The 15,908-nt window shown below is 37.6% G+C and overlaps 1 protein-coding gene across 2 annotated transcripts in view; it reads right to left on the minus strand.

Moving 5' to 3' along the window:
• The window catches only part of Usp6nl (USP6 N-terminal like), a 140,392-nt gene that overhangs the window by 13,667 nt on the left and 110,817 nt on the right, over positions 1-15,908 (minus strand). For both annotated transcript variants that reach the window (XM_059263541.1, XM_059263542.1), the window contains exons 8-14: positions 15,522-15,631; positions 13,474-13,522; positions 12,589-12,709; positions 9,459-9,553; positions 8,813-8,878; positions 8,618-8,717; positions 5,934-6,086 (exon numbers count right to left, since the gene is read on the minus strand). In XM_059263541.1, the coding sequence (XP_059119524.1) occupies positions 5,934-6,086; positions 8,618-8,717; positions 8,813-8,878; positions 9,459-9,553; positions 12,589-12,709; positions 13,474-13,522; positions 15,522-15,631 (694 nt within the window). The remainder of the gene's footprint in view (positions 1-5,933; positions 6,087-8,617; positions 8,718-8,812; positions 8,879-9,458; positions 9,554-12,588; positions 12,710-13,473; positions 13,523-15,521; positions 15,632-15,908) is intronic.

The raw sequence follows: 15,908 nt of genomic DNA on the forward strand, positions 1-15,908 counted from the left end.
AGAATCGAGGAATGGAATGGTTAGAAGAGCTGGGAACAAGACTGAGAGCATCTGGAACCCAGCATGAAATGACTCCAGACTGCTCTGACACCCACAAATGCACGACTTCTTCCACTGCTCCAGTCAGCAGCTGTCACCACCAGCACAAAAGACTACGTACAGGAGAAAAATGCAAAGTGGAAGTTCATTTTTTACGAGCTAACCAAAAAGCCAAAATTTTTCTGTGGAGGGTGGGAAGGGAGCACATGTTTCAGAGCCAATGGCAACAAAATGTTTGCTTTCAAAAAGTTCTCTCCATTTCCTATTTTCTGATAATTAAAAGTTATTTAAGAAAATTTGCTTGATTTCTGTATATAGGTAATAAGTTATAACTTTTGCCCAAACTGTCGTTCACAATAGATCAACATACAGTTCCTAACAGCATGTTTATCAATGGCTTCATCTGAACAGAGGTCAGTCAAGGAGAAAACTGGTGAAGGGGGAAAATTCAACATTTATTCCATCTTTCAGTAAAAATTACATCTAAAGGCCATCTAAGAGCCCCTGCTGATAAGACAGGGAAAGCTCTTTGTTACAGGAAAGTCTATCAAAAAACATAAAAGCAATGAATGTGAAATCCACTCTTCTGTGGCCTCTAGTTAAATATCTGACCTGTTCAAGAACAAAGTAAATTCTTGCCCCACTTGAGCCAAATGGCAAACCCTTGGATCAAAAAAAAAAAACAAAACAAAACAAAAAACAAAACAAAACAAAGCAAAAAACAAACATTACCCCCAAATCTGCAAAACTTAATCAACCAATCAACAACTTAAACAAACAACAACGTAGAAGGCAATCGGGACACAACTAGACATATTGAGCATGGAACAGACAGGGGAGATCCTGGGGAATCACACTGTTACTCTTGTGGATGTGGCTATGGTGCCGTGGTTAAGCCAAAAGAATACCCTGGCTTCATGGACACAGTGACTGCAGTTTTTAGGTGATGTGTCTTGATGTCTTTACTTTCATTTTAAAATTGTTCAATAAATTCAATAAACTGTAATGGGCATGTGTATGGTAGGATGGTCACTACAAATTTCCCTACTTCAGTATATGTTTGAAAAGTCAAACAGTTTCCAAAACTGTCCAAAAGTAACTAAAACATATAGATAAGATGAATGTACAAAAACATTAACAGTAGTCAGTCTAGAAATAGCTGAATATTTTTTTAACTTGGAAAAGTTAGAGTATCAAAAAAGGAAGAGGAACAAGGAAGGATTATTTGTTGAAGATATAATAATACATCTAAAGTCTTAGAAAACCTCGAAGAGTCAATCAAACATAATGACTCCAGAAACAGCACTAAAAACAAAACAAGCTGGGCATGGTAGTTCATTCCCACTATTAGAGAGGCTGAAGCAGGAGACTGCTGCTAGCTATAAAATAGATTCAACTTGTAACAGCAATGGAAAGGGACTGGTGAGATGGGTCAGTGGGTAAAGCTGCATGGCCCGAGGTTGAGCCCAGCTCCTACATGGTAGAAACTGAGAACCAACTTCCAAAAATTATTCTCTGAATTGTACCTGTGTGCCCACGGCACTCCCCATCCCACCATATCACATAAAATAAATAAATATCATCTAATTTTTTAAAAAATAGCAAGTGAAAGCTAGCACTGCTCCCAAGGAAATGGGGAACATAGCCTGACCTCTGTCTACTTTCCTCTCCTAACCTGACAACAACCACAGCTTTAGTGAGCTGTCAAGTCTACAACAGACCTTGGCATTGGTGGCCAGGTGTCTACTGAGGCAAGGGAAGATGGGAAGGATGAAGTATGTACACCAGAAGTGTGCAACAGCCTTAGTCAGGAAACAAACTCTACCAGGGTTCATGAAAAGGAACAACTAGAGTAGTGCAGTGTAGCAGTACAACTAAAGGTTAAAGCTTTTCCTTAGGAGAATCTTTTTGTTTTGTTTTGTTTTGTTTTTTGTTTTTTGAGACAGAGTTTCTCTGTGTAGCTTTGGAGCCTGTCCTGGAACTCACTCTGTAGACCAGGCTGGCCTCGAACTCACAGAGATCCACCTGCCTCTGCCTCCCGAGTCCTGGGATTAAAGGCATGCACCACCACTGCCCAGCTGAATCTAATTTTTAAAACAGGATTTTTCCCTCTCAAAAACCATCAATCTTTAAATTAAGTGCAAATCTGAAAACACCAGGTGATTCTTTCTTGATAATTTAATACAGTAACAATGAGGGAAAATTGGCCCTAAGAGATATTACAAATACATGCAACTGTAAAAGTAGAGGCCAATAGACAGAACAAAATACCAAAATATAATTTATTAAATGGTATTAATCCATGTAGCTGTTTGGAAAATAAGCAAAGTGGAGTATTATCCAATAAACCAAAGTAATTCCTAGATTAACTAAGACTTAATCGGACAAATTAGTACCCACTAAAAAGATTTAAGCATTTCAAAAATAAACCTGTAAAAATTATGAGAAATATTGGGAGGGAAGACCTTCATATAAATTGTCTTTATTAGTACAAATAATAAAAAAAAATGTGTAAAGAATTTGTAACACCGAGTATGCCAGTGACTTCCTTAACTGCCAGGGGCCTGTATACTTACAGACAATGCACAGAGGTAAACAGAGAAGCTGTGTAGTGTACCCATGGAGAGTGTACCCACGGAGAGTGTACCCACAGACAATGCACAGAGGTAAACAGAGAAGCTGTGTAGTGTACCCGTGGAGAGTGTACCCACGGAGAGTGTACCCACAGACAATGCACACAGGTAAACAGAGAAGCTGTGTAGTGTACCCGTGGAGAGTGTACCCACAGACAATGCACAGAGGGTAAATAGAGAAGCTCACAGATGATGAAATAAATATATAAGGAGGATACTAGACTTAAAACTCAAGGAATGTAAACCAAAACAAGAATGGGATCCTCTACCCCAACACTAAAAATATTAAACATTTCACAACAGCATGATTTTGTGAGGATCCTGCCATATACTATTGGTAAGCATACAATTTGGTGTACTGTGTAAGGAGCCAAAGGGAGTGTCATTCATTATACTTTTTAAAAGATGGTTCAACAGCTAAAATTACTGGGTGCTCTGGCAGAGGACCAATGTTTGATTCCTAGCACCCACTTGGCCATTCACAACTGTCTGTAACTCCAGTTCCAGAGGATCCAACACCCTCCTGGTCCCTCTGAATACCAGGCACAGAAGCGGTACACCGTTATACATGCAGGAAAAACACCCAGACACATAAGAAGTTTAAAGGATGTGTATGACTTGGAAGGGTCTTGATAAAATTTCATTTCATGTCGCATCTGTTCCATATGCACTCTACAACTTAGAGAGGAAAACAATGGGAGGTCATGGGGCAGAAACACTCTGAAAATAAATACTGTTACAGTGTTTCCGGTTCTAACCACCCACCTTTCCTTTTATCTCCCAGCCACACTCTCCTCATCTTCCTAGTGAAAATATTGTACAAACTATTTACAAAATATTTTACAACTGCTACTCCTACAAAATTAAGAGCACAACTCTATGGTTATTTTTATAGGGAGAAAATGAGAAAGCACCACATATGTGACACATAGTAACATTTTGAAAAACATTAGTTGTTAATTAGGTCCTAAACAGTTATCATCATGATCTATTACACAGGTTTCAAACTTTACCTCACCATGTATTTGTAAGGATCTTAAATAGTTCTACAGTGTATGTTTTTTTCTTTACATGTACCTTTTTATTTAAATGTGCCTTAAATTCTTCTTTAATATAGGCAAGACAATTTAAAACAAATGTTACAATAGGGAGAGTATAGTAATTGTTGCTCTAAGTGCATTTCCTGCTACAGGGAAAAATTAGTGGAAAATAGGCATCATTACACTGAACAGGGAGGGCTGACCTCACTTAGCAAAGGCCACACTTTCCCAAAGCCTATGCTCAACTCAATTACCACTGTGAGGAGGTGTTTCCTTGTCAATTCTAATGACCCCAGGACTCAAGTGCTGATTAAACCCCTCAGTTAAGTCAAAGCACAGCAGCTTGGTTTCCTGAGGGGAAATAACTCTTCCTGATGTGAGTCTGCTTCCTTTCTTACAAGAACATCAAGCAGGGCACATGATCAGGAAATGCCAAACCCAGTTAGCATGAATAAATGAATCCACTTTTCATTTACCCATGCTTTCCACTTTTCTAGGCCCTTACCATACGATCTACTATAACAACAGTGAAAAAGGAAAATGGCAAAAAAATAACTTCTTTCGGAAATCATACTCTTGTCAAGTAATAGTAGTCAAAACTTAAAAATGTTGTTACTCTCATCTTTCTAGGTTTTCTTCGTTTTCCCTCACTCTTCACTAGCTGTCTTATGTCCCCAATGGATCCCATACCTACCTCTATCAGTGGCCCTATTACAGTCACTACAACTTGTTCACACCCTATCTCTCCTGTTCTCCCAAAATAAGAAAAACACCTTTCTTTCACTTTTCAAATCTTCAGCAAAGTCCCCGGGAGAAACCTAACGGTAGGTACTATAAAATGTTTTGAGGTAAGTACGCAAATCTCTACATTGCAACACTCTACATAGAGGCCTGAATTAGAGCTGGAAATGGCGACGCATTTGGTGACTCTGGGCGCCATACATAAGCACCAGCTCCCTCATTTACAAAAGGCCATTACTTGTTCTATTACTGCACTCAGTTTCCCAAACAAGATGCTAAGCGTAAAAAAAAGTTTATTGTTATGGCTCTTCAAATTATAATCTGTCAATCAAATTTCTAAGTTTCAGTTTGAACAGAGGTATATTTAATCAATATATTTCCTAAAATTATTATTATATGAAAATCTAAGTGACAGGCACAAAATACCTCCCTATGAGATACTAGTCAGCAAGTCCTAGAACACAGGCTGTCACCATTCCTCTTGGCTGACCACCATAACTAGATGGTAAGACCCTACTGTTGAAGACACTTCCGTTGCAGAACACAGAGAACTCAACCTTGATTAACAGGAAAATTATCTCCCTTTACAGCTTATAAAGTACCAGAAGGTGCTATGCTGCCTGTTGGTGAAGAAAAGACAAACATGGTCTCATCCAGCGCTAGACCCTGCATGCTACTATACTGGCCTGCCTGGCAAAATGTGCTCACTGTCGCAATAATGTTCTTCCAGTTACAGGAGTAACCAACCACTTTCTGACTGGGTATGAGGCCTGCTCCACAGGAGGGATTTCATGCCTGGTTCTACAAATCTGGTCAAAAGCCCGTGACTACCAAGGTTATAGGCCCTTACAAATCCATTATTATTATTATTATTATTATTATTATTATTATTATTATTACTACTGCTACTACTACTACTACTATTATTATTTGGTAAATGACCATGTTTGTCTGATCATCTTTTAAATATTTATGTTTATACCAAAGATCTGTATTGTTCTTAACTTTGGTCAGAGAAAATAACTTTTGTAAACAAATTCCAATACAGATGCACCCTTGGCAGAGGAGTCACTGGCAGTTGATGGTTACTGAAGGAGCAGAGTCACTCTCCTCTGGAGATATGGCTGCTGATAGGTTGCCACCCCCACCCATGGACGACCCTACACACCTGTAAAGAGGTAATTAATAACAACAACTTTTAAAAAGACATGAAGTTGGAAAGGAGGTAAGAGTTGGGGCACTTGAGGGAACTGGAAGGAAGTGATGGAGGATGGATATGATCAAAATACATTGCATAAATGTATAAAACTTTCAATTATCTTTTTAAAGAAAGAAAAGCCACTAGCGGCCAGTAAGACTCTAACTGATACTATGTCATCACCAAGTGTAATGCTTACACCTTCACAATAAGAAAACAGTGTTAACTGTGTCGTGCCCTCTGCCACTAGAACTCGATGTAGGATGGCAGGGCATTTCTTACCAGGCTCTGGGAGATCTAATTTTGCCCGCTTTAGTTCTGACATTGAAACCTGAAGTTGCTCTATTACAAAATCATCCTCGAAGAAAAAGTCCTTGGCGAGGGTCTCCTGAAGAAATTCTACAAGTTCTTCCATAGACAACTTCATTAGATGTTCTAGGAAAGGACGAGAGAAATGCAAATGCCAGTCAACAGTTCTATTTGAGTGTAGTGAGTTCTAAAAAGGGTACTAAAAGGATTACACACAACTTACACTTGGCATGGTGAACATCATTAAAACTCAGTAGGACAGTATTTTGACATTAGAAACAGCAGGCTGATCTTAGGAGGGAAGACCAAACATTTTCTCATCAGTTTAAGAGTAACCACGTCTGGGCATTAGTACTAACCTACAACAAGAGCTCCTATGAGTCAATAAATGTTTATTTATCTCATTTATTGGCTGGAACTCTAACTCAGACTGACAAGTCTTCTTTAACTAACACAATGTTAGAAAATTTCCCTCAAAAAAAGATTATTAATCTTATTTGTATTAGTTCTACTGAGGAAATCAGCTTTATTAGGAAAGCAGAAAGAGACACCCACTAAGATGTCACTGTCCGTACCTTAGATGTGTTCTGTCCATCGGCATGCCTGGGCGTGCTCACAACACACCTTACACTGTCTGAGCTCACTTTCCTGGCCTTATTCAAAAGCATGCAAACGCTCTCTCTCAACTATTATTAGCAGGGATATTAACTGAGCAGTACTGTTTCTGATTTTGTTCCATTTAACACCACTGTGTGATGACTCTCCAGTAATACTATACTAGTTTTAAAGCAATCAGGAAGAAACAAAGAGAAGGAAAAGACTCTGGCTGTTAACTCTGTCAGCTGTTAAGGCACCCAGAGATTTTTTCTTTTTTCTGTTTTGTTATCTATTTTTTTTTAAACTAGCAAGTGACATACTGTAAAACCTTCTAGCACACCACTGTGTTTTAATAAAGGTTGACCACTGTGGAAGGACTATATCAATGTAACTATTTGATCCACCACCAAGCATACTTACTTTTGTGAGGAAATCATTTAAAATCTACTCTCTTAGTAACTTTCAGTATGTTAGACCTAACTACTAATTGTACTCACTAATCCACATAGTACAGCTCCAAAATTTATCCTGCCATCTAGTGAAACTTTGTAGCGCAAGGGTAACATCTCTTGGTGTCCCCTGTTCCTCAACATTTATTCTTCTATGTATACATAGAAGTGTATGGTGGTACAGGAAACTCACTGAAGATGTAAGAGCTTTGCTTCCTAAACAAGAGAAAGAAAGAGCAGCAGGCAGGATTTTTTTTTTTATAGCTTATACCATCTAATGATATAGTGGCAAGTAAAGTAATTGCTATGCTCAGAGTTTATGTGTAAAGGATAAAGAGTCATATTAAGTAAAATAATTTAAGAGGGAGATGAGAGCTATAAAGAAATATAAACATTACACTTCCATTTTTTTTACTGTTGAGGGACAATTAAACTACTGTTTAATTAAGATATACTTTTTAAGTATTTTTTGATCTATTTATAACCTGTAACAAGAGTAGTGACGTAAAGAAAGGAGAAGGAGAGGAGAAGGAAGAGAAAGGGCTTTCATCCGGCAATGACACAACCGGATTCTGGGAAGGAAATGTGTTGCCAATGCTTTGTTTTGGTGTTAGCCTGTGTGTTGGGCCATAACCACAGCATTTCTGACAGCCCCCTGGAAAAGCACAGATACCGAGGTCTCATCGCAGGTGAAGCATGGTTAATATGGCACTGATGTGTTCACTGTGTCCAAGTCAGTGACCAAGAAATCTCAATGAAAGCATTGAGTATAGCCAGGAACAGCAGGGACACAACCCATAAACTTGACCCCATGTTCTCAACTGGTTTATGACTTAGTCAGAATGCCAAACAAACCATTCAATAATGATGTACAAGACCAGGGTACACACAAATGTGTGTGTACACAACAAAGTTCTAGGCTGCCATGACCCACATCTCTACAGAGCTACAAGAGGAGTCTCAAGGCTTAAGGTTGAAATGAAAGTGATAGAAAAACTCTCATTTCCTGACCTTTAAAGCCCAACACATAATATCCACAGAGTCCCTGAAATATCGCAACTGAAGACTAAAAGGCCTTAGTTTTTGTTTTGAAAACTTTGCCACATTTATGCACTTAATAGACACTTAATGCACTTGCCCCAGCGGCCATGACAGTCAAGTCCCATCCAGGGCTTGAAGCTGGATGTACTTTCTCTTAGAGAAAAAAACAGTAATAGACATATTTCTTTTTCCAACCCACTCACCTAGGAGGCCTAGTTTCTTTGCTCTCTCTGCCTTATTACAAACCTGAGACACAGATCAACTAGAAGAACAGGGTCCCAGTGGAAACCAGTACGAGAAGAATATTATTAGTGACACCGAGACCTGCATCCTATTGTTTAAGTGTGAAAATGAAACTGACACAGGAGGAAGGATCCAAGACCTTCGGATGTAACATGTGTCTAGTCCCGAGAGTCAGGAATTCTCTGATGATCATCAAGAAAAATGTAAAACAAGCAGTAGTTTTCAAAACCACTAAAAAAAAAGCATAAGGTAGAGGGAGCCCAAGCTAGTAGGAGTTAAAGTAAGCCGTGATTTTTGTAAAGTCTCTGCAGTCAAATGTGTCCTTACTTCGGTGTAATTTCAAGATTGTGTAAGACATGGCTGTAAGAATTCGCTCTCCTTCAAAGATATAGATGTCCCATATCCTGAGGTTCAGCATAAAGGGAGTCTGGAACAAAGGACAAAGCAGAGTGATGTACCATTAGTGCTTCCCCTTACCTTGGCCATGGACTTTCACAATTGAGCTTTCTAAAAAGTACTTACTCGATCAAGAAAACACTGAAAAAACCATTTCATTGTATAAAAACTTGTGTAGATTTCTTGAGAATCCTAAAAAACAAAGATCTCATAATTTGAGTTGTAGCAAACAAAATAGCAACAGAAAGGTGATTGTCAAAGGTGAGCACATAACTAACTCATTACAAATATTTTCATACTGTTTTTCTATTCCTGTTTTTAATTCCCAAATTTAACTAATAAGAATTATCACAAGAATTATGTCACCATACTGGGACTGTAACACAATCATTAGTATATTTTGCAGTGAACGACCTCATTACACCATTATATTTTATAGTAAAGCAAGCATGTGATTCACAAGGAAGCAATTCTTATGCTTCTTATAATACTATCTGTACAATTTAAAACCTAAAAAAAGCGGAGAAATCACACATTTGTAAAATTTTTATTAGTAGTATTTATCAGTTTCATAGAAGTAATCTGAACCTATGAATTAGGACTGTGGTAGTCTATTAATACTAAATTTTACAAATCTAATGTTCTTCAAACAATTGAGGATTCTGACTACACAGTGAGCTAAGCAGGAACAGGGAACCCAGGCTGAATTTAATTAATCACCACATCTTCACTCTCGGTATAGATGGCTATAGTCACCGGCACATCTACCTACCAAATGTTGCTTAAGTTTGGACAGAAATTTATTCAGAATTTTTTCATGATGTTCTTGAAATCTCAAGAGTTTAGGAAAACCTTGGACAAAAAAGCCTAGAACACAAACATAAAAACAGAACTTCAGAGACAATACTAACAAACCCCCAACTTAAAAATGTAACATAATGTAGCTGTCAAAACAAAATGAACATCCCTAGTGACCAGGGTGTTTTTTTCCCCATCATGGAAATAATTTCATGTGAACTTAGGATAGTAAAACTTTTAGCTAGTACTTGTTTGCTAACTACCACCTTTACTTTGTAGAACCGATAAAGAGGAAAACTTTAACAGCAAAAGACAATGGAAACTGAATCCATTTATCATAACAGCCTCCTTTTCCGGCGCTGGCTGTAACTTTACATGCTGTTCAGTCTTGACAACCAGCCTGCTCATATCTTACTACACTCTCCAAGTATACACTAACAATTTCACCACTGTGTTTCTAGATTTTTTTGAAAATCACTTTTAAATTCTTTTCATAAGCTATGTTTAACATCAGCTAAAACATGAAGACACTTTAAGTTATACCGAAACCTATATGTAATTATCTTCATTGTAATCTGTAGGATTTCTAGGAAGTAACTAACTGTAAATGATAAATTAGTACTAATTTGCATATTTAAGCTCACTTAATTTACAACTATTTTTATATATTTTCAGATAGTTATACAATCAATTTCAAGAACATTTACTCAATGGACTTTATTTCTGCAATTAGTATTTTTGAACCTAGTTTCTAAGCACATCTGGAACATTTTAATAGACATCTTTTGGTTTCCGAAGAACCCAGAGCAAGGTATGTTATACACATTCTCCTTGGATATTCATTATTAACAATAGCTTATAAACATTAAGCTGTCTTTCAGATTTAATGAAACCTATTTTGCTTTAATTTAGTCTCACATATTTGTTTGATCTGAGAGTCCATTAATTCCTCCGCATAACATATAATTTAAAAAACAATGGTTTTCTAAACATATCAGCAAATATAATGAATTAGTAAATTTTCTAACACAAACCCTTAACAAAATGTACATACAGTTTTGTAAATATAACTTGATACTGGTTATTAAAACTACACAAAATTCACACTTGTGATTTAATGAAAGTAAAGCCAAAGCAAAAAGCAATAGGGATCCTGTGTGCTTTAAGAACCCAGCACACAGCAGCGAAACACTGCACTTAGAGTTTGTGTTCAGTTTTGATGATTGTGCAAAAATTTCCAAAGATTCTGTCTCTCACTTAGTAGTAGTAGCTTTTTTTTTTTTTTTTTAACAGTAAAATGATTTTATTTAAAAATCTTTACCTTTCCATTGGAACCACTTTCATGGTCAATTAGATAGAAATGGGAGATAGAAAAATTTCGAGAAAAATCTGTGATTTTAAAAAGCCAATGTACTTCAGTAAGAACCAGCTTAAACATGCTATGATTATCTAACATTTGTTCACGTTTCAGTGACATCCTGGGCTCAGTATTCTAAAACTGGTCTCTGCCCAGTTCTAGGTTGATCCCATACACTTACAAGTGATAAACTTTCACACAAAAAATACAAAGAGCAGAGGTAACCTTCAGTCACAAAACTGCACAGGTCTAGAAACAAATTATCCCTCAAGTACAAAGTCACCCATAAAAACGCTCTAAACTACACTGTAAGGACAATTGACAGGACAGGGACAGCTGGAGCTAAGTCAGCCCAAGAGGTTTAAAAGAAAATACCATTTTCTAAAATCAGATAAAAACATCACCACACAATTAACTTATCACCGAAGCAGGAAACACTCCACTATATTCCAGGACGGTTTGGGAACACCAGGGAGCCCAGATAAAGACCAATGATAATGATGAGGCTCTTTTTGTCAAGCTGTCTTTTTAAATGATACAGCTTACTAGATGATAACTTGATACAACAGTATGTCTCACTTCTGGAGTCCATTTAAGGCACTCAAAGTACCCAGAATCAGTTATCATGCAGCTATTTGTTAACATAACTACCGAGGAACATGGGAGCAAGACTGAAGCACACGCTCACACCCTTCTTTAAATGAGCCTGTCAGATTGACTGTATCATAGGATTATGAAAGATCCTAATTTTGAAACATTTAAATGAGCATTCTCTGTGCTAGGTTCAGTTACTGTATAAGTGTAAAGTCTCACGAAGTGATCTAAGTTCTTAGGTTCGTTCTTAGAGTAACTAATACTGCCTTTGTGTAACCGGTGCTGGGCACTGACTTCAGGGTCAGGTGCTCTATCACTGAGTGATGACCTCAGCTATGCTTGTCTTCAACCCATTATTACCATCTAGGATGTCACTGGAAACAGAAGAGCACATAATCCTGCATTATGTGAACAAATATCACTTTCACTCCTAAGACAAGCTGCCAACTCTGAAATAAAGTTCAATGCATTTTCTTGGCAAATGTAAGGAAAAAGCCATTAAATTCAATCTGTTAATGTGAAAACAAACAAAAAAGTTTTATGTTTTGTGAAATACTAAATAATTAAGGTTAAAACATGTTATTGGCCTTTTCCTTAAAATGGAACGAGATGTAAAGCTGGAAGAAGCAAAAGCCACACCTGAAAAATAAAACTACTTAATTACTATGTACTCTTTCTTGAAATACCTCAGTGTTGTTTCCTGATTAATATTCTGTAACAACGTTATACATCAGAGCACTCAATGAAAGACAACATTTCATTAGAATAGCAAGTGTTTTGACCCAAAGGTTACCTTTTACTTTTCTTAATACAGGTTTTCCTAAATTCTTCCAAACCTAAATTAATTTCTTTTGACTGAGGGTAAAAAAGAAAAGAATTTTAAAATGCCAGTAATACAGTTTGGGGAAAAGACAAAGAAGACTCAATGTGAATAGAAATAGTTAATAAAGAAAAATCAAAAAAGAAATGAGTAATTAAAAAAAAACCCAAGAATTTAGTAATAACTAAATGAACTAAATAAGGTCTGGGATTAACATCTGCTGTACTTAATTCACCAGGAGCCGCTGATTTTGCTTCAGGCTGCTTTTCCCCTTGCTTGTTTGTTTATCCTTATATATATATATATATATATATATATATGAGGCTTTCTTACCATGCATAGCATGTCTGGGGCCGGAGAAGAGTTTGACCAGGGCCCAGAAGGCGTCTTCCTCGTTCATGTACATGAGGAGTAGGGCTGTTATTTGGCTCATCCCCTGACAGTACCCAACTTCCTAAGGAGCAATGAAAACAGAGACTGGGGGCTTTACAATCAAATTCCATGAACACATACATGAGAAAGGTTAATCTATAAAATACCAGAAAATGCCTGGATACATTACTGAGCAATTCTAGAGATAACTGTTACAAAATCTACAGCATCAGGGCACATACTATACAAGAATACAACTGTGCTCAAGAGTAAACAGGTGTGGGGGAAGCCTCAAGCTACATTTTAAAAACCTGTTTTGTATGTGATACTGAAATACAGTTTCTAAAGAGTGCTAATACTCATTTTATTGAGTATATGGTTCCCAAATGCTGGCAAACTGTTCCCGAAATCTCAGGTTCACGTCTTGCCTCCTCTCTGTTTCCGAAGCTAGGTTTAGTTTGGTCTACTCCTCACAGCGTTCCCATAGGGACAAAGTAGGCTATTGCAACAGCACTTCCAGGAGTAATGCCCAGGCAGCAGGCCAGCGCTCCCTCTCCTACCCTGCCATGCCTAGTCTAACATGCTTAAAGGAGAAAACCAAGGACCATGAAAATGTAATGAAACAAGAACAATCTGGAGGGAGAGGAAAAGGAGGCTCACAGGCACCTCTTTAGGTTTTCCTACTTCCAAATCATGGGTCAACATGGGGGTTCTCAAAACACCAGAGCTAAGAGGGACTATGGAGACCATCGGACATGAAGAATGGTCTACAGGTGCTGTGTTAGGTAGAGAGTGCCAACAAAAACCTTTAGTTCCTCAGAACTGGGCAGGCATGCCCCAACTTACCGTATTATAGATAGAATATGCAGCAAGAACATGGAATAAGGATTGTTGCCTAGAGAATTGAAAATTTATATTACATATAACTTACTTAGTTTTCAAAAGAATTTAATTTTTAAAACTATAAACTTAAAAAAAAAAAAAAAACAAGGTTGGCTAAAAACAAAGAGAATCCAGATAAAATTACTATTTTGGCTTTTTAAGAAGCATCCCAAGCTCAAATTGAACCAGAATTCTCAACAGTTTAAATCTGAGACGACATCATCATACATTCAGACAGAAAGACTTCCTCTGGGAAGTATCAAGGCTTCACTGAGTTCTTACGTTCACTTCCTTCTTTCATTCAACTATCTTACTCTAAAGCTACTGGTGAAACATGTCGAAGGCCTCTTGAAGACTCTCACAGCAGCAGCTAAGTGCAGGAAGTGGCAGCCTGGGAAGACACCCCCTAGGAGGCTGAACTATTCTAGCCTAAGACTAGCTGATCCATCAGAGTGGAGGCAGGAGAGCTGTACTCACTACACTCCTAATGACTCACCAACTCACCGCTACAGTTGGTGCCACTTCGATCTTTGCTGACTCAGAGATCTCGCTTCTAACAGAACTGGCCTGGTGGTACACATCTGTAATCCCAGCACCCAGGGGCTAAGGCAGGAGGTTCACAAGTTCTAAGCCATCCTGGGCTATATAGTGAGAACCTATCTCAAAAAACCAAAGCAGAACAAAACAGAAAAGAGGAATGATCTCATAGAGAGACACAACAACGATTCCATCAAGCTGGAAGTGAGACCGCCACTCAAATATATAAATAAATATAAATATATAAAATAAATATAAATAATATATATATATATATATTATATATATATATTTTTTTGTTTTTCGAGACAGGGTTTCTCTGTGTAGCTTTGAAGCCTGTCCTGGAACTCGCTTTGGAGACCAGGATGGCCTTGAACTCACAGAGATCCGCCTGCCTCTGCCTCCCGAGTGCTGGGATTAAAGGCATGCGCCACCACCACCAGGCCTTCCCTTATATTTTGGTGTGAATGTCTACATATTAGTATTTTCTTCCTTTTATCATCTTATATTAGAAGTATTAATAGATAACTCTATACTACAGTATTTAAACATGACTACCAGCAAAGGACTTGGACTCCACTTGTGGACAAAGGATTAGTATGTTTTCAGCTGTTAGTAAAACAGTTGCATCATGCTAGACAGATGCATGATTTTGTTATGGCCTCACACAGAAATCAGAATGGTTTAAAGGGATGTTTGTGAGCACCAAGTTGACAAGGACAAGCTGCGATGGTCAACTATAACAGTCAGCAGCTATCTACAATCCCTCATTACTCAAGTACGGACCTAGGTGTGCTGCTGTCAAGTGCTTTACAGATGTTGAATTTGATTGGGGAAATTATCCAAGGCAATCCAAACAGACTGAACCATGTGCTTCTAGCCTGCCCTTTCTGGTCAAGCCAGCCTTAACACAGCTCTCCTACAGTTTCTGTTTTGCTGGCTGGATTCTAGATGATACAGAGGTTGGCACAACAGCACCTTTTCATCCACACACTGACCCAGTGATGGCCACCTGTGGTAAGGACAGATGCTCGTCACACTCCATTCATTAACTTCTCACTTAACTCACTTTCTTTCTTTCGGGTTCCATTTACTCATGAGGTCACAGTTAGAGAGATAAACTTATTACTATCAGTTTTCAAACACATACAAGCTCTCATGTCTATCAATGGCCTCAAACTTGCAATCCTCCTGCCTCAGCCTCCCTAGTGTCCACAAAATATTTTTAAGAATTTTAAAATCATAAAATAATCCCTTACCAATTTTACAGCATGTACTAAAATATTTTAAAATGTTAAATGAAGTTAGATCCCAGTTTCAGTCAACATGGACTCAATGAACTGCAAAAGCCTTTAGGATCTAAATAAAGATTATAGTTCAAACAAGACATTCTAAAAATACAGTTTACCTTAAAGACTCCAATAAAGATCATTTACACATTCTATTCACATTTTATAATATTAAACTTTACTTACTTAACACCATATCTGTCTCTAAACATAATATGGTTCCTAAATGTGCGGTTCACGTCAAGGTCTATTTGTCTGATGTCAGGTGAACAACCCCGTGCTCTATGTTTTAATTTCTGAAGAAGAAAAAGAAGAGAAGAAAATATTTTTATGAAAATCACTTGCTGGAAGTCTATGATAAATAGCAAAATGATCCTCATTAAAAAACTTTGCATGCATGTGTGTGTGTGTGTGTGTGTGTGTGTGTGTGTGTATGTATGTATGTATGTATGTATGTATGTATGTATGTATGTATTGGCAGAGGGTAGAGCTGGGAAAATCATTCCCAGGGTTTAAAGAAAGATCTAGGCAATATAAAAAGACACACAAAGAAAACTTTCCTTCCTTCCATAC

The sequence above is a fragment of the Peromyscus eremicus genome, chromosome 5 (genome assembly GCF_949786415.1).
Source record: "Peromyscus eremicus chromosome 5, PerEre_H2_v1, whole genome shotgun sequence".
NCBI lineage: Eukaryota > Metazoa > Chordata > Mammalia > Rodentia > Cricetidae > Peromyscus > Peromyscus eremicus.